The 25,956-nt window shown below is 40.7% G+C and overlaps 3 protein-coding genes across 9 annotated transcripts; 1 reads left to right on the forward strand and 2 right to left on the reverse strand.

Moving 5' to 3' along the window:
- Positions 1–84: 84 nt before the first annotated feature.
- best1 (bestrophin 1) lies at positions 85–5,722 on the forward strand. Of its 2 annotated transcripts, XM_003440350.5 has the most exons (10): positions 85–544; positions 684–971; positions 1,769–1,863; positions 1,944–2,177; positions 2,388–2,542; positions 2,625–2,702; positions 2,949–3,101; positions 3,474–3,554; positions 3,641–3,792; positions 3,880–5,722. In XM_003440350.5, exons 2-10 carry the CDS (start codon positions 820–822, stop codon positions 4,943–4,945), a joined length of 2,166 nt encoding a protein of 721 aa, XP_003440398.1. In that variant the 5' UTR covers positions 85–544; positions 684–819; the 3' UTR covers positions 4,946–5,722. The 2 variants fall into 2 exon arrangements, with proteins under 2 accessions (XP_003440398.1, XP_005470676.1); XM_005470619.4 differs by having other exon boundaries at positions 3,641–5,722.
- fth1b (ferritin, heavy polypeptide 1b) lies at positions 5,414–8,406 on the reverse strand. 2 transcript variants are annotated; one of them, XM_003440476.5, is made up of 5 exons: positions 8,199–8,406; positions 7,023–7,126; positions 6,764–6,910; positions 6,419–6,544; positions 5,414–6,325 (listed from the first exon to the last, which is right to left on the reverse strand). In XM_003440476.5, the coding sequence occupies exons 2-5, from the start codon at positions 7,122–7,124 to the stop codon at positions 6,167–6,169; spliced, it is 534 nt and encodes a 177-aa protein (XP_003440524.1). In that variant the 5' UTR covers positions 7,125–7,126; positions 8,199–8,406; the 3' UTR covers positions 5,414–6,166. The 2 variants fall into 2 exon arrangements, with proteins under 2 accessions (XP_003440524.1, XP_003440525.1); XM_003440477.5 differs by lacking the exon at positions 8,199–8,406 and adding an exon at positions 7,565–8,130.
- A 3,873-nt stretch (positions 8,407–12,279) lies between these two features.
- incenp (inner centromere protein) lies at positions 12,280–25,420 on the reverse strand. Of its 5 annotated transcripts, none has more exons than XM_025909212.1 (21): positions 25,401–25,420; positions 23,036–23,181; positions 22,835–22,945; positions 22,108–22,745; positions 21,966–22,020; positions 20,811–20,871; positions 20,616–20,730; positions 20,480–20,516; positions 20,284–20,371; positions 20,054–20,194; positions 19,729–19,746; positions 18,639–18,748; positions 18,441–18,561; positions 18,235–18,342; positions 17,994–18,133; positions 15,365–15,485; positions 14,707–14,793; positions 14,486–14,521; positions 14,203–14,265; positions 13,956–14,112; positions 12,280–12,805 (listed from the first exon to the last, which is right to left on the reverse strand). In XM_025909212.1, exons 2-21 carry the CDS (start codon positions 23,170–23,172, stop codon positions 12,633–12,635), a joined length of 2,517 nt encoding a protein of 838 aa, XP_025764997.1. In that variant the 5' UTR covers positions 23,173–23,181; positions 25,401–25,420; the 3' UTR covers positions 12,280–12,632. The 5 variants fall into 5 exon arrangements, with proteins under 5 accessions (XP_025764997.1, XP_005470677.1, XP_005470678.1 ...); XM_005470620.4 differs by lacking the exon at positions 25,401–25,420 and adding an exon at positions 25,214–25,394; XM_013268720.3 differs by lacking the exons at positions 12,280–12,805; positions 25,401–25,420 and adding exons at positions 13,650–13,816; positions 25,214–25,394.
- Positions 25,421–25,956: the final 536 nt, after the last annotated feature.

Consider the following 25,956-nt stretch of genomic DNA (forward strand, 5'->3'; position numbering starts at 1 on the left):
ATCACTAACACACTCTGACCAGTAGCGATTCAGCTGTATGCATTTTTTCCAGCAGAGGGGGGTCACACACGTTCTCACCTGACCAGGAGTTTGCCATGATGAAATCCTGCTACAAATGGAAAAACAACAGCAAAGGTGAACTGACATTGAAACACTAGAACACTAGTTCAGAGGTGTGTACCTAATGCAAGAAGATGTAGAAAAAGTGTTAAATTACAAAAGGTCGAAGCGGGCTTTGCTGAGATTTGGTTCACAGAGTCATATTTCCAACCTAAACCCACACGCTCAGCATTTATACTTGTAACCAGCCTATTTGTGGCAGTGTGGGTTCTCTGCTGCCCTCAGATTTGCTCAGATTAACAGGAGCTGGCCTCACAATGCAGCTTTGTTGGAGAAAAAGATTAACACATCAAGTGACCGGAGGTGTAGGAGGCCCTCGCTCGCTTTTTCTTTCCTGCTTTGCTTTCTCCAACATTCTCCCTGGACGCTGCCACCGTACATCTTGAACCGCAGAGAGCATGATGGCCATTTTCATTTTCGTTAAGTAAGTCTGCGCATATCACCTCTGTCACAACCTTGAAATCCGAATCGCATCACATTTCAAGGTGTTTTTTTCCAATCAAATTAAATGAGGACCACAAATCAACCCATCTGAGCTGCTTTGTTTAACTCTGTCCTTTCAGATCTGTCATCACGCTGGTCTTAAGGGGCTGATCGCCGAAGCTGAGCTCAGACAAAGCACAGAGGACAACAACACCCTGGTTTCCTTCATGTCAGGCCACAGTCAGCCAGCACGTTGGCCAACGAGCAGCAGCAGCGATGACAGTGACGTACTCCCGCCGAGTTGCTGATGCGGGTTTGGGGACCTTTTTTCACCTCCTCCTGCGATGGAAGGGCAGCATCTACAAACTGCTCTACAGGGAGCTTATCATCTTCACTCTGCTCTACTACTTCTTCAGTGTTGTTTACAGGTAGGAAACTCACATTACAGCAGGATGAGTTTTGCTCTTGTAATGACATTTTTCCCACTGTTTTTAAGAGCTTTGGTCCCCAAACTAGTATTTATGAGTCATCTTTTGGGCCTCAGTTGGATTAGGAACATAATTAACTTTAAGTGTATTTTTACTCGAAAACTTAAAAAAAACTAGAGTTCATAAATTAATTAGACTATTGCTAAAATATGTCTGTTGTTGTTAAGCAGAAAGAGAAAATATTGTAAAGCACATTATTATTATTATTAACTTACATTCCTTAACAGAGAGTTTAGATTTAGCAGTCGGATGTTATGCTTGACTTCCCAGAGAGCTCCAGTGTGCCAGCTCAAATTTGCATATAAAACCATGAATTATATATTTCCCCAATAAACACAGTTTTTAGTTTTAAAGAAGTTTTTGACATGTTTTTTGTGTGTTTTCTTGTTTTTATCACAGATGGTGTAATAAATGTATACATCACTGTACATGCTTTCCTCTCCTTTTTATTGTGCCATTCAGTGTTATCTACAAAAATGAAAATTCACAAACATCTCAAAAGTTCATTCTTACTTATAAGTAGATGGCTGCGTGTCTGTTTATGAGTAGCACCCTGCTGCATAATGGTATCTGTGACCCCTTTTACAGCTCTTAAAATAGCTTTAAGTGTTCTGCGAGAGTATTTCACAAGGCAGGTATTAACAAAAGTAACAACCCTTCTGACTTTGGCAAGTAAAAGAGGCACTTTGCTGTTTTAACAGAGCTCACGTCAGTGCTTTTGATATTTCCCTCACCAGGTTTGTGTTAAACGATGATCAGAAGAGGCTGTTTGAAAAGCTGTCCATATACTGCGACCGCTACGCAGAGCTCATCCCTGTGTCATTTGTGTTGGGTGAGTTGTGGCTCACTAACCCTAACCCTTTTAAGTCAGGAGGGCATCACTGAAAGTTTCACTTCGTTTATCTTAACCAGGTTTCTATGTGACTTTGGTCGTGTCCCGTTGGTGGGGACAGTTTGAGAATGTACCCTGGCCAGACCGTTTGGCAGCATTAGTCGGAGGTCACGTTCGAGGAGCTGACGAAACCTCCCGGCTGACCCGCAGGACACTTATGAGGTACGCCAACCTCTCTGGTGTGCTCATCTACCGCTCCGTCAGCACGGCAGTCTACAAGAGGTTTCCAACCATGGAGCATTTGGTGCAGGCAGGTATGTTGTTTGCTGTTATTAGTCTTGCCTCTTTAAAACATAGCATGCTGTGCTGAAGCTGCACAGCATTCAGACCCAATGTCTTCTTCTCATGTGGCTGAACTGATGAGAAGATTATGAGGCGAGCTCTGGCTGCTCACCAGGACTATGCGTGCAGGAACAAGCACCTTTTGGCTGCTTTCATCTCCACGCTGTGTTTTTCCATCTCAGGTTTGATGACATCAGAAGAGCTGAGGCACTTGGAGGATTTGCCCTCCCCTCACAATAAGTTCTGGGTGCCCTGCATGTGGTTTGTCAGCCTGGCTCTGAGAGCACGGACTGAGGGTCGCATCAACAACGACGTGGCGCTAACTGCTCTCCTCACTGTAGGTGTTCGTGTGCAAACCAAAGCCCCACAGCCTGGAAATATTTTCTGGTTTTGCATGACTTTTACCGTTTTCTGTTTAGGAGTTGAATAGCTTACGGGCGAAGTGTATGAAGCTGTACGGCTATGACTGGATCAGCCTGCCTCTTGTCTATACTCAGGTTTTTGTTTATATTGCATTCAGCACTGAATACAGAAAGTAATATTATAGCAGTAATATTAGGTACTAAAAATATAATGGTTTTCTTGCAATAATCATCATATACCTTAAATCGTTAACCCTCCCTAATCCACATGCATTTGATCGGCAATAAAAGCTATAAATAGCAATAAAAACTCAAGATAAACTGTTTCTCTAGGATGGTGTAAAACAATGTCTGACGTGACTAATATTTTTTTTTAATTAGGTGGCAACAGTTGCGGTTTACAGCTTCTTCCTAGCGTGTCTGATCGGTCGTCAGTTCTTGGATCCAACTCAGGGATACCCTGGTCATGAAATGGACTTCTACCTCCCTATTTTTACCCTGCTGCAATTTTTCTTCTATGTTGGGTGGCTGAAGGTGAGGGACCGCTCATTGATCCTGTCTGTGGTTCTCAAAGTTGAGGCCTGCAGCCACGAAAAGAAAGGAATCCACTACTGGACAGTTCATCCCATAGAGCACTAAAGATGTGAAAAACACGACTTGGAAAACATTTTTCTTTAATTGAACAGATTAAACATCCCCAACTTTGACAAAAACAGCTATTCAAGAAATGAAATAACCACTTGTGTTGAAAAAATAAATATAAACAAAAACTAAAAAGGAGCATTACTAACATAAAACAGCAGCCTGTCAAAACTTTTAGAACTCTGGATTATGCTGATTGCTGACTTTGACTTGTTAATTTGTCCACTGAGTTTCATTGAGGTGGTGTGTTTGTTTTGGTATCAGGTGGCTGAACAACTCATAAATCCATTCGGTGAAGATGATGATGACTTTGAGACCAACTGGCTCGTGGACCGCAATTTGCAGGTGTGAATCTAAACCAAACTATTTGCTAACTGATCCTAGACAGCAAGTGTATTGTTTAAGTTGATGTGGTTTTCGCTGTGTCCCAGGTGTCATTGTTATCTGTGGATGAGATGTACGATAGCCTGCCTCTGGTTGAGAGGGATATGTACTGGAATGAGTCTGAACCTCAGCCACCCTACACTACTGCCAGTGCCGAACACCGCAAACCCTCCTTCATGGGCTCGGCGCTGGATATCAGGTTTACTGATTTTTTTTCCTTTCTTTCTTTTTCTTTCTTCTTAATAAACCTGCTGAACATATGGCAAACCTTCTGTTTGGTCTTCAGTGTTCCTAAAGAGGAGATGGAGTTCCAGTCCAATCTGGAGCAGATCAAAGAAAATGAGGAGGCCAACTACTCCACTCCTCTGCTTGGAGGGCTTGGTCGTCTTCTCGGTGTCCACTCCCCAAACTTCCCTCGCTCCTCCCGAGTGTCACTGCTCCGCCGCCGCCCTGGAGCTCCACTAAGCCGCTTTCCCCTTTACTTACACACAGAGGCACCTTTGACTCAAGGTCAAGCCCGCCAGGAGGGAGATCCTGACTACGCCTTCTCCACTACACCCTTGTACGAAAGACCGGGTTTCTATAGCTGCCCGCAAACCCCAATTCACTGCATCCCTCCTGCGGTGCCCCGTCCACGACCTGCTAGGAGAGCCCAAAATGACTTGGATCGCAGCTGCAGTTCTCTAGCCCCTCCAACGGTGGGCTCCCAGATGCTGCCTCCCGACACCCCTAACCACATCCCCCCTCCGCCATCCTCTGCTTTTCCCTGGCTGAGTGAGGATGGGGACATGCAGAGTGCACCTACCTTCTCCTTCCCCGACCCTCCACCTGAACTCTGCCCGATATCTAAACTCAGACTGGGACACGGCCTGCTATCTCGCCGCCCTCCCCCTCCTCGCCTCACCCTGGACACCCTACCATCTGCTGACATTCAACCTGGACCAGCAAGTGCCCGGGCCGCGGGAGGCGGAGGAGAAAGGGTGTTCTCGTTCACTCCGCCCTCTCGCACAACGGCAGCAAATCCCGGTAATCCCAACAGCAGCTCTAGCAGCATTAATGCAACAAGCACCAACAGCGCAGGCACGACGGGAAGTCTTTGCAACGGCACAGGTCACGGTAATTTTAGTAACCATGGGAACTTCAGCGGCAACATGAGGGCAAGCAACGGGGGCACCAACGGTGGGTTGAGCAATAACATGAACACAGTTTCCACTTCAGCGCCATCGCAGCAAGAAACCAATCAGCAAAACTCGCCCAACGATTCAGGAATCTCACTCGCCGAAGGAGACCTGCTGGGCGTTCTGGTGGATGGTGGGGTGAACAAGGCAGCAGGAGGGAGGGAGCAGGACTAAGAAAAGAAGGCGTGACTCACTGTTTTTTAAGCACATGTGCCAAATATCTCACAAAAACAGGCACTGGACTGTATCAGCTGGAGCCACTAAAAATTATTTACTTCCCAATGAACTCTCACAGAAGAATTAACGTACTTGTAATATTTTTTTTTAAAAAAGGACCTTAAGAGATTTGACCCTCAGTGTGTTATGGAAAAATACTTTCCAGTTTCATCAGTGGCAGCCAAAATGTGTATATTCTTCATCTGTGGTAGTCTTTGCATCAGTGTCTTTATTATATATTCTTCTTCTTTTGACAATGTTAAAGTTTTTTTCCAAATACAATGAAAAACTTTAATTTATTTGTACATTACAACTTTATTGTTTTATTTTACAAGCATACTGTATCTACAATTTGACTTTACACCTGCAGAAGGAAGCAATCAGTCCAAATAAAATACAATGAGAAAACATTTTCACAGGTCTCACTGCTTATGCATGTTAATGTTTATTTAACTGTCAAAAACAAAACAAGCTGAAAAAAAAGTGGAAAAAAAAGAAAACGAATAGAATAATTGAAAAAGCCAGAAAAACCTTATTGCGACTAATACTGTTTTAGCTTTATCAGTACACAGAAGCCTGGGGCTTCAGCTGGACAAAAGACCTCAGCCTGAGTGTGTCATCTTTGGGAGGTGTCGCTTAATGCCAACATGGTGCCACACTACCTGAAGAGGAGCTTGAAAAGCCAACAAATGGAGCAAGATGGTTGGACTCAAGTGCTAAATAAGAGGTAATGAAGTGGTAACACACATGGTAGGTCCAACTCTGTCCAAAGTGCTTTTACCTTACTTTACAGTCACAAAATTTCAAACACCACTGGTGTAACAGATGCAGAATTTCTCTTTGCTTTTTAAATTCTCAAACAAAAAAGGTTGAATAATAAGTTTTCAATGCATGTAATTTAAATTATTACAGCCTAAAAGTGTCACGGTCCAATCTTCCTAAACGTGACATGTAAGGAAATCTGAATGCATAACTAGCATGATTTAAGGGCCTGCTTAGTCTTTATTTTTACACACTGCACGTAGTGTGAGGTGAGGGTTACACCACTCTAGTCTGCGCTACAGCCTCTGCTAGCAGCTAATGAACACAAATAAAGCAGCATTCTTTTATAACATATGCAGTATGTACTGTATTTGGCAGGCATGCAGCAGAATCACCAGTGATCACCAGTGCCTCAGTTTAACTGCCCTCTTCAGCCATGGTGTGTTTGTCAAAGAGGTACTCAGCCATGCCGCTCTGAGGGGCTCCCATCCGGCGTAGGTTTGAGCTCCAGTCGGCGAGTTGTTTGATGGATTTTACCTGCTCGTCCAGAAAATGTGTTTCTATGAAGTCGCACATCTGTGGGAGACGGAAAAAGACAAAATGCTGCATCTTAATAGACAGTCATATCCAAACAACAGAGACTGTGAGTCCTCCACACCTGCTTCTTACATGAGGGTCGTTGTGTTCAGTGGCCATTTTCTGCAGGTCTAGCAGGGATTGGTTTACATTTTTCTCCAGCTGCAGGGCACACTCCAAGGCCTCCACACCACTCCCCCACTCATCTCTATCAGGTTTCTAACACATTAATATTTCAAGAAGATTCAGCACCGATCAAAGTCATGTAAAATTATCCATATTAAAGCAACTTGAACACACTGCAGGCCATCCATTTTTATATTTAAAAAACATTGTCAAGCCTTGATGAATAAAAGGACTGTTTCAGATTTTTTTTTAATATAAAAAGATATGAATTTGGCTTTTTTTTAACTCATTAGTGAAAATATCCTTACATACCCTGATGTCTTGCAGAAAAATTTTGCCTCCCCGCTTGTTCTGGAAGGTCATCAGCTTCTCTGCATGCACAACCTCTTCTTTGGACTGATTGTGAAAGAACTTTGCAAAATTTGGCAAGCATTTATCATCCCTTTCAAAATAGTATGCCTAAAAATCAGGAGAGTAAACAAAAATAAACAAACAAAAAGATTAAAACACTATTTTTATTGCCTTTGAAATAACACAGAGCTGTGATACATGACACCACTGACTTTCTTACCATAGAGAGATAAACGTAAGAGGCATACAGCTCCAGGTTTATCTGTCTATTAATGGCAGCCTCGCAGTCATGGTGGAAGTTTTGACGGATCTGAGAAGTCATTTCTGGAAAGATTATAACAATAACTAAATGCTGATCAAATGTAAGGCTGTGCATAACTGCAGAAGCATATTATTCAGGCAGTTAATTCCAGTATGTTGCATTTTAAAACAGTATCTAGCCACCAATACTGAGACACTGAGAATTTACACTTCACTTGTTTGTTTGCCTGCATCAGACTAAACACATCTACATTTAAAACATCTGAAAAATGTCCCTACATACAAATAATCGAGTGGACACTACAACGTCATCTGTATTCACATTAATCCAGACAAATGACCTTGGGACTAAAAAGGTAAACTCCATATTTAGAGCAGCTGTTGATTAAAGTTAATAGTAACCTAGCAGACAACTTCTGTCTTAAATTTGCACCTAGTTAATACAGAATCCGTGTTTCGTGACACTGAACTGTGATAAGACGAGACACAAACATTGTTTACCTGCTCACGCAAAGAAACCACAGCGTTCAAGCCTGCAGCTACTGCCAAACAACGGGCTACCACCCGCGTTGTTTTATTTGTTGTTCTTGTTGGCCGTGGTGTACCTCTGTATACTAAGCATTACGGTAAGTGCTGCTTTTAACATAAAAGCTGCCTCTCGGTGTCTCCCGCACAATAAGAGTCTGGTGTTGAATTAAAATATTAAAACTCATAATCGATCTCGTTACACTCAAGTCATTAAGTTTGAAGGGAGTATTTATATGTTTTTCATTTCCCCGCTTTTATCGTTAAATTATTTCTTACACTACGGTAATGCTGAGTATAAATACATAAAAAAAAACAATGCTGGTGGCTTGCGTGACCCAGGCGGAGGCTGGCTTAACAGCTATGAGAAACGTTACGTTATGGCAGTGGCATGAATAAGGCCAACTTTGTAGCTAAATTATATCAAAATTTAAGCTTCGTGCACCTTGCAGACATCGAAGCCCACACTAACTGAACAACAGTTGCGTTGCCAAATATATTCAGCGCAGCTAATCGCTGCTAGCAACCAAATCTCAGTCAGCTCATCTCACAAACACGACAGGTTGAACATTTAAACCCAGCTGCGGAGGAAGCGGTTACATAAACCAACCTTCTTCGACGATTCCACACGTTCCTCTAAACTTATCGCTGATTGTTGTGCTTTCTTGCGACGTTAAATTTCCAACTAAGGACTTAACTCGCCGTTCTGCCGACGCGCAAACGCACTTATGTGACTGCAACGGTGTTGACGTTAGCCGTTAAAGGTGAGGAATGGACACGTTAAAATTAAAAGCTCTTGTGGCTATGTGGACAGCACACAAACCAGTGTGCCAGCGGCTGCATTCGTCTGAAATAATGTTTAATCATTGTGCAAGACTGCCATATTCCCCAAAAAATAAACACTGAACATTCAAACTATGAAAATATTCGTAACAAAAACAAATACATTAAAAACAAGTAAATGTTGTAGATCTTGGCACCTGTCTTCCATGCATTGCGTAGACCAAAAGTAAAACACACTACAATGGAAACTGGTACACATTTAATGCGGCCTTGTAATTTCGATTTCTTTTATTATGCTGTCTGACAGTAGAGATGTCAGTCTAAGTTTACAGAATCTCCCCTCTCTCTCAGGATAAAAACGTTTATTTACAGTTCATCCTTGTTATATTAATATAAGAAAAAGAAATGCAATTGGAACAGGATGTCTCGGTTTTTTCTACGTGATAAAGAAAATGCTGCTGTAGTAAATAAATGAAATCTGTCAGCATGACTCTTTGGGCTTAAATTCTAAGAAAACAAACATTTAAAAGCATTCAAGCTTACTGTTCTTTATCAGTAGCAATAAAGCCATAAAAATTATGAAAACAGTTAAAAGTCCAAAATGTATGCCTTCCTTTACATTGACCAAAGCTGTCCAGTGGGTCCAATACTGGGCTCCAGACCTCATGTTTGACACCGCTGGTTTAGGGATCAGTTAACCCAAATAATGACCATCTGAACCTATTATAATAATAAAAACAAAGGAATTCTCAGTTGTAGCCTGAAACTAAACCAAATTAAAAACCCAGATTTTAAACCATTACAAAGACTATAACAGGGAGGCTGCATGTGTGATCTAGATCAATGTAACTTAAGTCAGGCCAAACTATAGTTTGGATGTCTATAGAGTTGGATGTCTCGAGACCACTTTTACGTGGTCTTGGTCTCGACTGACTTTGGTCTCGGTCTCGGTCTTGCGTTCTCAAATCGACATAGTGTTCGGGAGCATGGGGTCTTTTGGGGTGTAATTTGTTAGTTAGATGCCTGACTGACAACTGTATAAAACAAAAACAACACACGAAGCGCAGAGCGCACCGTCGTAAATTCCCCTAATTTTGGTATGATCCGAGCTCAGGCACTAGGCAACTGAGCGCAGCACCCATGTGAGCGAGGGGGGAGAAGCTGCTGCCTGCGAGTTTGCTGCAGACAGAGGAGAGCTTAAGTTTGACCAGGTACCAAAACAAATCATTCGTACTGTACAAATAATGTAAATATGACGGTGCATCACAAAAGATTGATATCAAACTGATCACTTGGTTGCGTTACTTGCTCTTCGAGTGAATCAACAAATGGATAAATAAAAAGCCGAACGACAATGCTGATTTTTTAGAAAGTCTTAGCTTACATTTCATATTTTCAGTTCTTACCCTCCACGGCTAAACAAACTCTCTAAATTGGTTTCAATTGTGTACTGATGTACACAACAATGGACATAAGGAGCTTCTTTCAAAGAAAAAACTCAGGTAGATGTCATTTTATATATTATGCTTTGTATGTTGTATATCTATGCAAAACAAGAGGAATTTCAATACACAGCAGTATATTCACAGCTGAAACCAGATATTTACATACACTTTAGGGAGAAAACAAACTTTTTTTTTTTTTACTGTTAAACATCAATTTAGAGTAAACTTGTTTTGTTTTAGATAAATAAATGTTGAAATATCTTTTGAATTAGTTAAATGTCAGAATAAAAAGAGGGAGCTGTCTATTTTAATCACTTTCATCAGTACATATACACTAAGTTTATTGTTAATTAATAAGAAAACTCCAGACGATTCCATTCTGAGCTTAAGAAGCTTCTGATAGGTTAGTAGAGTCCATGTGAGTAAATTGGTGGCACACCTGTGGATGCATATAAGGCAAAACACAGAGCCTGTTTCTTTGACATGGGAAAAATCAAGAGATATCAACCAAAACACCAGGAAAAGAATCGTGGAGCTCTATAAGTTTGGCTCAGTTTTGAATACAAAATACAAAAGTTAACAAATATGTTTTTTATATTTATCAATCTAAAAAAAATAAACATTTAGTCTGATTTGATGTTACAATTAAAAAAGTGTTTGTGTTTTTATCTGAAGAGTATGTAAATATCTGGTTTCCACTGTATATTTGATGATGTTGGTGTTTGGCTTGATTGTCAGCACAAAGAGGGAGAGAGAGGAACAGAGAGGGAGATGGAGAATGAGGACAGAACAGAGATGGAACAAGAGCAGGTGAGACACACGTTAGTCAAATGGCTGTTTACCGAAACTCATCAGAACATGTATCTAGTGCCTAGTGTAACTTTTTAGATACCATTTGTTACTTTTCAAATTCTATATTTATTAAGTTATGCAGGCTTATGAAGGCTAAATAATTATATAAACTTTTCTGAATCTAAATACTGTACTTTGGTAGAATTAAAAAATAAGTGTAGTGCAGGTCTATGATGATTTTTAGTGCTAGCATCATCTAGTTTTGACTCTGGTTCTGTTTTGGTTAAGTCCTCAGTAGTTTATCGGCAGCTGAGAGGAAGAGGTTGGATAAACTCATCAGGAAGGCCAGCTCTGTTCTGGGATGCACCCTGGACCCAGTGCAGGTGGTGGGAGACAGAAGGACTCTGGCCAAAATAACATCTCTGATGGACAGTCTCCCACCCCATGCATGTAAATGTTGCTGAACTGCAGAGCTCCTTCAGTGACAGACTGCTGCATCCTAGATGCATGAAGGAGCGTTTCCGCAGGTCCTTCCTCCCTGCAGCTGTCAGACTGTACAATCAGAACTGCTCCCAACAATCACAGATGTTTACATCTGCGCTGTAACTGCAATAAGTTAATCAACCAATTTGCACTACAACCTGGTTTGCCTCTTATCTGTAGTTATTTTTATTTAATTTAATAACTGTACAGTACTCTCTGTATATAGTAACCATTGTCCTTAATGTAAATATGTAAGAAAAATTGTGTATGTTTCTGTTCCGTGTACTGTTTGTTTGTATATGTCTTTTTGGCTGCTGTTACAACGAAATTTCCCCTTGTGGGACAATTAAAGGATTATTCTAATCTATTCTATTCTAGTCCTGATTTTGAACTGTTGTAGTCCTGTTTTAATTCTGGATCAGTTCTGGGTCTGGTTGAATTGGGGTTTAGTCCCTGTGTCTTGATACAGCCCCAACTTTGTTCTGCCTTGCTGCTTAATTAAAAACTAGCTTAAGGTGTCCTGCATATGTGATATTTATTTTTTTCCTATATGAAGTCATTCTTTTTTGAACAAAACTCAAAACAGAGCCAATTAATCTTACAGTCACTTCTACCCTCACTTAATTTCCTTTTGCTGCTCAGCTCTCACACAGTGGCTCAGCTATGCTCCAATCCCTCCATATTGTGGCCAATCACATGTGAGGATATAGGATAATATCATTATGTGAAAAACAGAGAGGGTGAGAGACGCAACAGTCAAGTGGAGCATCCGTCTGTCCTCTCAGTGAGCGAGACAATAGACAGCGGTGAGGAGGGCTGTGCGAAAGCAAAAACACATAAATATGCCTGACACCCGTAAACGAAGCAGCATCTGGCTGCAGTTTAAAGACTTTTTTGTCTCGGTCTCATCTCGACTTGGTCTTGTCTTGAAACCCTCTGGTCTTGGTCTCAGATTAGGCGGTCTTGACTACAAGTCTAGGCCAAACCTTACTTTAGTGAAAAACACACCAAACTTGAAATTTACCCCAGCCGCAGTGCCAAAACCCCTCAGTAGCTGTTCTGGAACTTTTGCCCACAGCAGACTTCTTAGCAGAGGATTTCCCTGAGCTTTAAGCTTTACCACCAGCTTTCAATACAGTGCTGCATTTTGAACTAAAAGTCATGACTGTGAGCTGCTGAGTGACAAAAACCTTTTAAAGCACATACCTTTAATAGAGCAGGTTTGACATACCAGAGTGAAGAAAACAACCATAAATATTATAAATGAAGAGATTCTGCTTTACTGTCCATCAAAATCAACCATCACCGTTGTTATTGAGTTGACCTGCTTTTGATTTACAAGCCAAAACAAAACAATTAAATCTCTAGAAGCTAAACAGAAACCACAGATATAAAAACCTACTGAGACATACAGATGTGAAACAAACATGCATTTAAAAAGAACATTCAGAAAAAAACAAAACAAGTGACTTTATTTGAAACAGATTTTCAGAATTTTAACTTTATACAGCAGTTAATACATCTGTATGAGCGTACAGATGTTACTTTCCAGCTGGAGGCGAGTGCCACACTGCAGAGCTGGTGCGTTTAAAATATCTGGGCTTGCTCTTGTAAAAGATGTTTTCCAGTCGTGGTGGCTCAACTGCTCCAAAGAAAGAGTCCAAATCAGGAGGGTTGAAGTATTGCTTCATTATTATTTGCTGCAGATTGGGACCTGGAAGAGAGAGAACACAAATGGGTCTGTTTAGGAGCTTTAAATAGCATGCAATATCCATAAACACACATGTGGGTTTAAGCTCAGTTTGGTAGGGGTGTAAAATTGTGACAGACCAGAACTGTGATACAAACATCTGAAATATCATGGTTCAAGTTTCCTGTAGTGTGATACCAAGGATTCTTCATCCTGAGTTAAAGTGCGCTAATATCGAGGAAGCCATTACATTTCAAGTTCAGTCAGGTGGCAACTGGGATTGAAATTCTATTTATGATCAAGTGATCAGTTGTCCAACAGATCTCTGCAGATTGCTGCCTCTCCCTGAACGTGGTACTTCCTGTTGAAGAGAATTCTTCTCCACTGGTGCCAAGTGTTTGCTCACAGACCCCAACAAATATGGGTTTGTTTGTTTTTGTGGTTAGTATTTATTTGTTTGTGCTCTGCCCAACTGTGCTTGTACCAGCTGGCCGTTCTGGGTGCAGAACACGTGAAAACTTGGAAGTTACCGAGTGCCCTCTGGTGGCCAAACTATGCAATCTTAACCACTGTAAATTTTCACAGCGCACATGTGCAGGTAAGACTGGACAGGACACATTGCTGTCTCAGGTTTTCAAGGCAGCAGTCTCTAAAAAAACAAAAAAAACAAACAAACCCAAAACACAACATTGTGGTGCTGGGCCATTTCTCTACACCAGCAATTCCCTAAGTCCTAAATTTAGGCTGAGACCGAAACTGCAGACATGGTGGGGGGGGGAAAAGAAAAAAGAAATAAATATTTCTCTCAGTCTTCCTGAGGCAAACTAATTCATGTTTGGTGACGCAGATAGAGGAGAGTTTGTGTTTGTGGAGGTTATAAAATTTATTTCACTTTGAAAAACTTTAAACAGAAGAGAAAAACAAACAAACATTGATTTAGTTGCTGGAGCTGTGTAGTAGCAGTAGTAAGACTCCATGTCATACTCCTTGTACCGCTGGTTGTTACGGGTGAATATGGGCAGGTTTCCAACACGACTGAATTCAGACAAGTAACACAAGGTGAAACTTTGTATGAACCCACCATAACAATTGAGACAAATTATAACTGAGCTGGATTAACAAGTAACACAACAGCACTTCATATATACTGAAGAGTCTAGGCATCATTAAATACCTTCTGCCCAGGATGGAATAGGCTTTCTTGGTGCAGACTCGTCATCAGTAGAGTCATCACTGTTTTGGTCCATCCCATAGTCTTCTGGATTTTTGGACAAAATCAAAGGTTTATCTCCACCCTTTGGCGTGATGGCGTATGACTGTGGTGAGGAGTGCTGCAGAAAGAGAAGAAGGAAAAAAGTTCATTTAGTCTTTGTTTAGAATAAATGTACGTGTGTTAAAAATAAATAAAAACAATCACATACCTCAATATCCACAGTCACGTTGAGACCACCACCTTTTCCTACAGGCGTGCTTATTACCGAGCGCTGAACAGTTCAAGAAAATTGGGAAATTACACCCTTTAAAACATTTATTATAAACATTTGCTACTGAGAAACTGAATTGAATGCTAATCTATTCCCTTTGTCATGGCAACAAACACACAGCTTTCATTTAATCGTTTTCACATGTTTAAGGCTTCATGTCAAGAGACATCATATAATGTACATAATCTCATGTAAAAAGTATAATATCTATAGTTATTACCTCAATATCCACAGTCACATTTAGGTTAGCAGCAGTCTGCATTGCATAAGGAGAGGGGGAAAGATATTTATTAAGGTTTAGAAAAAAAAAACAACAACCTTAAAAGCGGTTTCATTTGAAATATTTTTGTTGACTGAATGATTTCAAATTACAGAACACATAGAAACACAGCCGATGTGTACCAATGTTAAGCTGTTTCGATGAACTAGTTTTTGCTGTACCTGTGTTTTAGCAGCAGTGTCCCGCTGCTTAGCAGCTTCCATCTCTTTAGCAGCTTTCTCTTTTGCTGCCAGCCTTTGCTGCTCCTCCTAGTGGAAGAAAAACCAGACAGCTGAGCAGCTGCAGTCACAAACAGCTGCTGACAGACGTCCTCATACATTAAGTGAATGAGATCACCATGTGTTCAGTTTTTATGAGGAAAGATGAGAGAAAACTTTCCTAGTCGTTTTCTGAGAGTCCTGCTAATTAACATCTGCTGAAGTGGATGCCTGTCAAACACCATGAACGAGAAGCTCTAGCATAAACAGCAGAGACCTTGCTGCCGTCTTTACACGCCTCACTGACCATGATATCAAATGCATGAAAGCCACAGACTTGCACTGATTATTTGTGTGCACGTACACCGTTTGGTACTTTAGAACTAAACATTCAAGCACATTGGATTTTCTTTGTTCTGCTAAATTGAAAGTACTTGAAGTAATGTTCTCTGCCACATATGCAAAAATGAGCTGAAATACTGAAACCACTGACAAGTGAATTGTGATGCTGCATTTCATTGCTTTGCTGGGAAAGCACCCAAGCAATCGAGAAATGCACTAAACAAAGTAAATATTGTGAGTGCTCAAAAATCAAGTTTTGGTTGACAATTCCGTTTCTTACCAGTTTTCTTTTTTCTTCGAGTGCCTTCCTTTTCTCCTCGAGTTCCCTCATCTCTTTCTCTCTCGCTGCTCTCTCCACTTCACGCTGCAGAGCGAGAGCTTTTTCTTTCTCCACTCGCTCTCTGCAAACACAGACATCACATCAATTTTAAAAAACAAAGTGAACTCACATCCTTTTCTTACAGGCTTTAACAATGTTTTTTGTTTGTTAATTCAGATAATTGACATACTTTAGGTATGTTAGGTATGGTGTTAGGTAGTGGTGCAACAGATCAAAAGTCTCACAGTTCGGATCACTTTGTTTCGTCACGGATCGAATCAATTTTCGGATCAGCAGAAGAAAAAAAAAAAAAAAAAAGACAAAAATTTAACTCTCCATTTACTTATTTAAGTATTTTTTGCCTATTAAAAATATTCCACTCAAAACTCATTCCACGCAATTATATAAAAACAAATTAAGGTGCAATATAGGGCAGTACAGGGCTTTCTATCTACCACGCCACTGTGATATAATGAGCGGTCACGGTCACGTAGCTTTCCGTTGACCTGGAGGTCCATCCATTTGTAGTTAGGGCAACAAGATGCCTGGGACAGTTTAGCCATAACTTTAAACTTTTCCTGCTCATACATGCTTGGAGCGATCTTGTCACTGAAGTTGACGCGCGTCGGGATATCATAGCATGGCTCAAGCACGTTCATCACAGTTTAAACTAGTGCTGTCAGCGTAAATCTTGTTCAAATGACGTTAATGCCATAACTGCATTAACGCGGCAAATCTCCATTAACTAGTTACCGCGGATCGCCCCGTGCGTGGGGCTGCACGGCGTCAATGCGTCAACTAACGTGTTGACTAGTTTAAACCCCATGTTTTGCACAACGGAATACGGCCTCCTGTCTGCAGCTAAACACCCCAATAGCTTTTGTATTATCTTTAGCCCGGTCGGATTGGGCAGCAAAGGGCTGCTTAAATACCGCAAACTCCTCTGCTCCTCCACTTGGACCGCTAGCGCTGACCATAGCTATCGCTTGACAGACCCACCACGCGCACCATACACATACTTTCTTCTTTTTCGAATCTTCGGATCACGTGCGTGCCGAACTGTGGAGTGGGATCGGTTCGGATTACGGATCAACCGTGATCCGTTGCACCACTAGTGTTAGGTACGGTGTTTTATATACACACACACACACACACACACACACACACACACACACACACACACACACACACACACACACACACACACACCAGTACTACACTACTCTTCCACGTCACTGATCACAGTTTGCTATTAATCGTTTCTCTCTGGGAGGGACAGAGAGCAATAAAGGGCAATTTATGGATGTTTGGAAAGTGAGAAATCTGTTAATCATTTGAAATATACATTGTGCAAGTTAGGGCTGCTCAATTAATCGAATTTTAATCGTGATTACGATCTGGGCTTTCAACGATCATTAAAAATGACTGAGCCGATTATTAGCTCCTCCTCTCGCGCTGCTCCGTGTGGCAAATCGAGCGCACCTCTCTGCGTTTCGAGCACGCGTCACAACAATTAAGAGGACCCGAGGGAAGCTCGGAAAGCTAAGCGGAAGTTAATTGGAGAGGAGAGGATAATGGCTGCTGAAGAAAGAATGCCGTTGGTTGAAAAGAGAGGTAAAACGACTTAAGTGGTGTGGAAACATTATGGGTTTGCGGAGTCAGACGTGGATCAAGTAGACATAGTGTGGAAACTTTGCTACGGTGTCGTAGCTGCACCACAGAGCAACACTACAAATTTATTCAGTCATTTGAAGACCGCTCACAAAGTGACATACGATCAAACAATGAAGGAACAGAGAAAAAACTCTTGACAACACCTGCTTCATCCTCACAGACCTCCATTCACGCTACCCTGTACAACACGAATAAATATCCCACCAGCTCCCAGAGACACAAGGAGATAACAAACGCGGTAACGTTTTCCTCGCTAAAGACCACTGCTCAATTAACACAGTGAACAACCAGTATTATGCAGTATTTTGAAGTTCACTAAACAGATGTTTACATTTTTCATTTATTTTTTATATTGCAAACATTTGCACTGTTATCAGTATTTGCACCTATTCTATATTATTTTTTTGACATCTTTAAAGCCATTATTCAATACATTGTTATTGTTAAATAAATATCGTCAAATAATCGAGATCTCAATTTCAGTGAAAATAATCGTGATTATCATTTTTGCCATAATCGAGCAGCCCTAGTGCAAGTCTCACTTAGCAGAGCAAAGAGTTTCCAGTGCAGCAGGATCATATCACAACCACCACAGCTCTTAGCACTAAAGTTAACAATAGCTTTTTAAGCTAAACATCTGGTGCTACATTTGTAACTGTCACTGTTAATGTTAACAATTGTGGATAGATTTTATCTGATAAGCCCAAGTAACGGGTGGCCCTAACTTGGCAGTAGGGTCATTTATAATTTTCAGTGTAACTACAGTTTAAGAGGAAAAAACCATTACAGTTAGTGGATTCTTAGAAAGGCCAATCAAAACCTGACAGTACTAATATATGCTCTTGTTTAATCAGGACCACACATTATTCCTCTGTATTCCTGTATACTGTGAGAAGTATTGAAATCATCATATGACCTTTCAGCAGCAGCTTGCCGTTCCCTCTCCAGCTCCCTTTCCCTCTCGCGTTCCTGCTCCCTCTTCAGCTCGAGTGCTTTACGAGCCTCTTCCTCAGCCTTCTTCTTGGCCAGCAACTCTTGCTGTCGCTTTTCTTCCTCCTGATTTAAAAAACAAACATACATGCAGTATAAGAAAACATAGTGCCTTTAACCCTCTACACAAAAGCTGTAGTGCTAAAACTCCACAAAAAGCAAATAACCTGCTGCATCTTCTTCTTTTTGGCCTCCTCTTCCATTTTCCTCTTCTGCTCTAGCTCCTCTTGACGCTTCAGGGCCGCTTTCTTCTTGGCCTTCTCGTCCGCCAGGCGCTGCATGAATGCGCACAACGGCAAAGACAGAGCAAATGTGAGTTGGTTTCTTTTAAAGCTGAATATACAGATTCAGGCAAAACAGACCTGTTGCATACCTTATCATTTTTCTCATCAATCTGAGCCATTTTTTGCTCAATCTTTTTCTTCTTTTCTTCCTCCCTCTGCTCCTCTTTTACTTTGGCCTCGAAGACTCTTCTTAACCTCTCATCCCTCTTCCTAGAAGACAACGTTAGAGGTTAATTAAAAGAGAAATTAAAGTTTTGTCTCGATTCTGAAATATGTGCATGGTTAACCTTTTAAGTTCATCCTGTTTCCTCTTCTTCTCCTCTTCCATTTTCCTCATCCTTTCCTCCTCTTGCTCCTGCTTCTTTTTAAGTGCTTCAAGTTTGTTGCGCTCTTTTGTCTGAGAATATAGAACAAAGAGGTTACAAATTAAACAGATTTAAAAAAAAAAAAAAAAAAAAAAAACCCCACACACAACACACCTCATCCTGTCACAAAGAAATATGATCAAGATGCTGTAAGGTGAAGAGATGGCAAACAAACCCACAAAAATGTGGAAGAAGCCCCCTACAAAAATAAAGCAAAAATCCATCCTGAATGCCATTTTCATGGCCTTTAAAAGGTGCAGTTAAATCAAATGTACAGATTAAAATAAGAAAACTATGCATTAGCCTTTAGTGTTGTGGACCTGCCTGGGAAAATGGAAATTGCCTATGATCCAAGTTCAACACAAAAATAAGTAAAGCCATGAGGAAAAAACCACCAAGTGCACAAACACAGCACTGTACAAATCCCAAGAGTAGCTGAGTAAGATTACAGGTTATTGTTAAACTCAATCCAGCTCCCATAAAGAGAACTTAACCCCAAGTCCAATATACTTCCCCAGTTTTAGCTTAATCCACAAACAGGTCAATCACATTCAAAAGGAAATAAAAAGCTTAGGTTAAGATGGATTTCTACTTTATGATGAAATAATGTCTCAAAGTCAAAACTACCAAAGCTATTTTAGGTGGGTTGATTTTTGTTAGATTACAACACACATGACGAACAAAGGCCATTAGTGACCCGTGAGATCAGGTTGGTGAAATGTTTACAGAGCAGCCCCTTCCACACACGGCCGCTGTGAAACAAATGCACTTGATAAGCTTCAGGTTATTTACATGCAGGTCGATCTCATGCCCATAAAAAGTGCAGAGCAGAGTCCACCTTTACATTTAGTACTTGACTTTTTATTTAAACACCCAAATGTCATGCCAGTGGGAAAGAGGCTTGGATGGGGAAAGTGCTAAATGAGTACAACTTTAATCAAGTACAATGGGAATATTAAACACCAGCAAATGCCCACAAACAAAGTGCTTCAATGTTTGACATTACACTTACCACTATACTAGTGCTGAACTGAGGAGAGGAGAAAGCACATCCAAATAAAGACCGCGTAATTCATACCAGACCAAAAATACGACCCACAACATTTATGAAGTGTGTTTTTTTTGGTGCCCCCACATTTTAAGCTCCCATAAGTTTCTCAAATACATGCAAGATTTAGGTTTAAGGGATACTCACTGATGAAAGTACTTTTTCACATTAGTCAGATTAGAAGTGACTGAATGAAACTTTAAATTCACTGCAACACTGACTATACCGAGCATGTGCAGAGAAGCTGGTAAGTATTAAATAATGCTAGCTTGCAGCGTGTGAAGCTTACCTTAGGATCAATCCTCAGAGGAGTGTTGTGTTTGATGAAGGACTTGATCACTGCGGTCCGGCCGACTGAATTTGGAGTCATCATCAGCATCTGATTCTTTTGGACGGTGTGCAGAAAAGATTTCATGTGGGGTTTGATTGCCTGTTCATCCAGAGCAAACAAAGTGTCAAACCTATAGAAATCCACTTAAAATATGAAAATGTCCATCAACCATATGAACAGCTTCTTACACTCTGACTTTTCTTAGGAGGAGAGCACCTCTTTGTTGGACTTTCATCTATAGTATCAGGTGCTTTACGCTTAGTGCTGCGACTTGACCTAGGAAAAAACAAAAAGAAGGAACAGGTAGAAAAAAAATAAATAAAAACAATTCATTTACTTTTCCTGTAAATGCGCCCTTTATCACAGCAGTCATACAGCACCCACCTCCGAACTGGCAGCGAATTCAGCTTCTCAATGGCGACTGAAAGAAAATGTTTTCAGTGCAAATAAGTCTCAAATGAAATGACAATTAGACTAAAAAAATAAATAGATATTGTATTTATTAATAGAGTTTCCATACTTGCTCTGTTAGGAGTGCTCATTTTCATCTCACTGATAAACAACGATGGGGGCGCCAGTTTCGGTGAGTTTGCAGCCACAGAACGAGTGATGCGCATGAGAGACTGTTGTACACCCTGGTTATCAAATGTTGATCATTAACACAACTCTATTTCAAAGTTACTGCTTTGATTATTAAAAGGCTCTATGTACATACCTCTGGAGTTCCCTGAGATTTTTCAGGTGCAGCATTAGCCACAGATACAGCTTCTGACACTCTATAGGAGCGAATAAACAAACATCACACTTTATTAGCACTGTTCGTGCAAGTGGGAGTGGAGCAGACCATGAAGTGTTTTTAAAGCCAACATGGAAACTGACATTCACCCAGAGCAGGGACTTTAAAATGGGTTAAATGTGTTTTCTTATACTGGTTCTAATAAGACGTCAAGCAGCAGAGTTTTCATGTAGACCAGACAACAGAGCCTTAGATTAGTCAAGCCTGCTAGATGTAAAAGTGTGCATCGGTTTCTTAGAGTGCCTCAGAGACAGAAAAGGTCACACTTTAAGAATACTTTGAAAGTAATACAGTTAGATCCATGAGTATTTGGAAAATGGCACTTCTTTTTGTACGTCTGGTCTGTACACAACACACAGTGGATTTTAAAAAACAAATAAGATGTGATTAAAGTGCAGACTTTCAGCTTGAATGCAGAGGGTTTAACAAAAAATTTTACTTTAACTGCTCTGGAATTATAGCTTTTTAGTTTTGCAGCATTAAGCTGAGTCTGAGCACAGAGTACAGCCCTGTACACTTCACAGTTCATCCTGCTACTTCATCAATAAACATCAACAAATGACCTGGTTCCACTGGCAGACATTAGGCCCATGAGATAACACTACCTCCACCATGTTTGACAGATAATTTAGTATGCTTCAGTTCGGTTTCTTCCCTTCTCATCATTCTGGTAAAAGTTTATCTTGTTTTCATTTGTACAAAGAATTTCTTTCCAGACCTGAGCCAGCTCTTTTGGATGATTTCTGGCAAGTCTAATGTGGGCTTCCTGTTCTTGAGCATAATCTGTAGTTTGCATCTTGTACCAACTTTGTGTATTTACATTCATGAAGGCATCTGTTGATCACAGACCTTGACAATGAGATGTCTACCATCCTCAGCTGCATGAGCCCTAAAGTTAAATCCAACATCACTCCTAGGTTTCGTGCTTATTTGCTTTGGGTAAAGACTTAGTTTAAGGATCAGTAGATTCAAGGAGACCGTTCAGAACCTTTTTTTTTTTTTTTTTTTTTAAGAAGCGCCGTTACAAAACCGTATCATTACGATTCCCATATCCTTTTTAAAAATATCACCCACACTTCTTGATTTTCTTTCTCCATTTCCTCCTCATCCTCCTCCACGCAAGAGTCATCTGCAATAATAAAAAGTCAAACATTATAAACAGCCCTTTAATACGTGGAAAATTAAGTAATTATAAGCAAACTAGTCCTTTTCTTACCACTAACTTTGGTGCTACATGTGGAGTTACCCGCACGAGTAGCTTTCCTCTTAAGCATGGAGCGGCGCGAGGCACGGCGGACAGATTCCTGAGTCATACTGTGCCGCAGGCCAGCCAGAGAGTGACGTAGCTTCAGGGAGCACTGCGCAGAGCTGCGCCTTGAGGTTTGAGCAGGTTCAGCTATTGCAATCTTAGCAGCTGTACGGCCAGGAGAGGGCTCAGGCTCTTTTGCAAGCTCAGCAGACAAGCGGTCTGCATGAGAGATGCTGACAACGGCTTCAGGTAAGGGAATCTTTGGCGACTCAGGAGGTGTGGCGTTGCCAACTGCGTCACCTGGTTTGACTTTAGCATCATTCACCTCCTTATTTTTATCCACCATCACCACCACCACCTCCTCCTCCTCCAGCATTGGCTTTTTGTTTTGCACTTCTTCAGCTTTATCGCTGTCATGAGGTGACTGGCTCTCATCATCTACCACCTCAGGCTTTGTCTGTTTGTTTCTGCGAGTGGTGCGTTTGGACTGTCCAGTGCTGCTGGCTTCAGAGGTGGAGACCTCAGAAATGGGATCTTCTTTAGCAATGAATTGCAGTGATTTAACAGAAGAGCCACGAAGGTTACTGCGCCTTCCCTTTGAGTATCTAAGCAGGAAAGGATAATGTAAGAGTTACAAAAATGTATAGCACACTTCAGACTGCCTTCACTAAAAACAGGAACTGATAAAACAAACCTTTGCTTTCCCTGATTTTCTTCTTGACGACCCAAAGACACACGCTTCCTGCGACTGTTTTTCTTCTGTGACGGCGTCTTTGGCATCAACTCTGGTTCAGCATTAAAATCTCTGAAACGAAGAAAAGAAAGCACTCCATTAGAAAAAATTTAAACACATCTATAGAGTAGAGCTACATAGAAGAAGGTATTTATAGCCTACCTTGAGAACATGCGATTGGCTTCTTGCTGGATCTCCTCAAGCCAAACCATGTGGACATTATCGATTTCATTGATGATGTCTTGTGCTTTGCCACCAAACATCTGCGTGAGGGATCGCACTGATAGTACGGAGTTCATGGTGACGGCCTAAGGCACAAAAAGCCGACAGAGTTCTGAGATTACAAGAATAGTTAAGACCCAATTTACAGGGGTATATTTAAAAAAAAAAAAAAAAAAAAAAAAAAAAAAAAAAAAACCCACACACTAATTTTTAACTTTTTTTAGTGCCAGAATCAGCAGGACTCTGCTAAAAATATGTTTAACAAGTTACTTTCTTTAAGTGAGGTTACATTTTTCCCCCATATCAATTTAATGTACATTTTTATCAAAAAGAAAATGCACTTTGTCTAAATCATGCTCACGTACAGTCACCTCCCAAACACCCGTTTTGAACTGGGGGAAAATGTAAAACCTCTTTGCTATGATCTTGCTTTGTTTTTCCCTTGCAGTGGAGCCCTTCTCCCCTCTCCAAAATTCACTCCCCGACATCCTGCGGCAGGTTTAGTTCAGCTCGAGTGAAGATGATGGATCAGCTGTTAAGAATCACCTTAGTTTCAAGCAGCCCCACACAGAGCAACAACTACAGTTTAGATGAGAATAATTACTAATCTTAAAATTTTACACATACCTTTTAAAGCATTAAATCACCTTATTCAAGGACTTATGAAGCCCTAATGTAGCTGGGAATCTATTTAGTTCGCTGAATTGGGCACCATCAGCATTTGAAATGTCCTTTTCAAAGTAGCTTATTGAAAATGTTTCATATGCAGCAATGTTTTGTTTCTTTTAAATCCTTCTCATTGTCTCAATATTTGCCATGACTTATGCATTTCTTTTCTTTGTTTGTAGCATTTTTGTTTTGTTTTTTTAAATCTGTTTTGGGACATAACATTTTTAATTTCTTTCTATGACACACCAATAAATAAAATGCACCAATATTATAATAAATGTCAACTGGTGAAAAATGGCTGGTCTGAGTATTTCAGGAACTGCAGATCTACTGAGATTTTCCAACATGGAGAGAAGAACAGAATAGTCTGAAAAAGAGAAATTATCCAGAGAGCGGCAGGTCTCTAGGTGACAATGCCTTGTCGATGCCAGAGGTCAGAAGAGGCTAGCCAGACTGGTTCAAGGTGATGGGCAGGCAAAGGTAACTCAAATAAACACTCATTACAATTACGATGTGGAAAAAACAAAAACACCCAAACATTTCTCAATGCCCAACTCATCCAGTGTTAAAGCAGATGCCGTACAACAACAGAAGACTACAGGGGGCCATTCCTGTCAGTTACAAAGAGGAAACAGAGGCGACACTTTCCACTGGATCACCACAAGGTCACATCATGGATCTGCAGCACCTGTGTTATGCTCTGAAGTCAGTGTGGACCAAGCTCTCTCAGCAATCTTTACAGCATCTTGTTGAATCTATGCCATAAAAATTTAAGGCAGCTCTGGGGGAAAACGTGGGTCCAACCCAGTATTAGCAAGGTGTACCTAACAAAGTGGCCACTGAATGTAAGTATTACACATATAATATAGAATAAAAAAATTAAAAAAAAAAAAGTTTTATTATAAGACTTTAACCTTTGGACAGCTGTGCAAAGAATACAAGTAATATTAGACTAACTAATGTGTGGGATTTCCTGATAACGTATACTAAACTTGAACAGTGCACAGTTTTCCACTTCCGCGACTACACTATATGACAATTAAGGTAAGTGGGTATTTAACAGTGTTGTCGACCAAGAGATTTGTTTTTAATATCTTTTTGCAGACTTGCCATGTTGAGTTGCCATAAAAATAGCATCATTACATGAGCTAAATATTCCAAAAGCACTGAATAATGCATTGAAGTGAACAAAATTAACCCTGCCGAACGTTTTCAAATGAACAAGCTAGGTTAGCTAGCACAAAACACTTACGACAGTGCACGCATATTATTTTAAATACTACTGTTAAGACTGTCGCAACAGTAGTTTTAAGACACATCCGCATAATATAATACAACATCTTTATCGCGTTTTACTGATAGCTGCTCTGCCGTGTCCTAAAAGTACCACGTTTACCAGCTAACGTTGATGACCTTAGCTAACATTGTCTATAATGTCAAAATATTTACCTTTGATGTTCGCGTTTCTGACGGCTCGTTGTTCCGCTTATTTTAAAAAGCTACATCAATCGCATACTTGCGTAAAAGACAAATTTGCTAAAACGAGGGGCTTCCAACTTTAATGAATACCCAAGAAGACAACAGCGACCCTACAAACTGTCCCGCTGAAACCGTTTATAACTTGTTCAAACCTCACCAGCCAATCCTGAAGCGCTGTGACCCCGAGTGGCGTTCGATTTGTGGACTGGAATATTTGGATGGGCGGAGATCACCTCGGTCAGAATAGCTGGGGAAGAGGCGGAGTACCGAAACTCGTGACACGAGAACTCAAATCGTGCGAACCCGAGCAGAAGTTCAGGGCGGAGTTACTGCGCTGCCCAGATTTAAATGGACCAATCGGAGATCTGTCGTGCTCCACCCCTCCAGCACTCAAACATTGAGGATTGACAGTGAAATATAACCAAAGTGGACCAGTTAGAGAAATTTATTTTATTTTTTGTTTCGTTTTTTCTTTTTATTATTTAAAAATAACTCTTGGAAACTGTGGGTTTAGAGTTCGGCTGGCTCTTATTGGTAAACATCTGGATGGAAAGTGTGGATGTGCTCAGTATCAGAAAAGCATAAGGATCTAGATGGTGTTGGATTATATAATAGTTTTACCACAAGGGATTTGACGATTAAAGGGTAGAGGGTAGCAATACACCAGCACAGACTCTAGTGTGCCTAAATCAAGAAGACGATGCAATTGTATT

Source organism: Oreochromis niloticus, linkage group LG7 (assembly GCF_001858045.2).
Source record: "Oreochromis niloticus isolate F11D_XX linkage group LG7, O_niloticus_UMD_NMBU, whole genome shotgun sequence".
Classification (NCBI taxonomy): Eukaryota; Metazoa; Chordata; class Actinopteri; order Cichliformes; family Cichlidae; genus Oreochromis; species Oreochromis niloticus.

Bases quoted from the DNA above. Each gene is read 5' to 3' on its own strand.
- fth1b (XM_003440476.5), bottom strand. From the start codon at position 7,124: ATGACTTCTCAGATCCGTCAAAACTTCCACCATGACTGCGAGGCTGCC. The intron at 6,911-7,022 runs GTAAGAAAGTCA...CCTGATTTTTAG, and splicing joins CTTACGTTTATCTCTCTATG to GCATACTATTTTGAAAGGGA. The intron at 6,545-6,763 runs GTATGTAAGGAT...TTAATGTGTTAG, and splicing joins TTTTTCTGCAAGACATCAGG to AAACCTGATAGAGATGAGTG.
- incenp (XM_025909212.1), bottom strand. From the start codon at position 23,172: ATGAACTCCGTACTATCAGTGCGATCCCTCACGCAGATGTTTGGTGGC. The intron at 20,872-21,965 runs GTGGGTGATATT...TCGCTCCTATAG, and splicing joins GAGAAAGAAAATCAAGAAGT to AGTGTCAGAAGCTGTATCTG. The intron at 18,562-18,638 runs GTTAACCATGCA...GTTGTCTTCTAG, and splicing joins AAACAGGATGAACTTAAAAG to GAAGAGGGATGAGAGGTTAA.
- best1 (XM_005470619.4), top strand. From the start codon at position 820: ATGACAGTGACGTACTCCCGCCGAGTTGCTGATGCGGGTTTGGGGACC. The intron at 972-1,768 runs GTAGGAAACTCA...TTCCCTCACCAG, and splicing joins TTCTTCAGTGTTGTTTACAG to GTTTGTGTTAAACGATGATC. The intron at 2,178-2,387 runs GTATGTTGTTTG...TTTCCATCTCAG, and splicing joins GGAGCATTTGGTGCAGGCAG to GTTTGATGACATCAGAAGAG.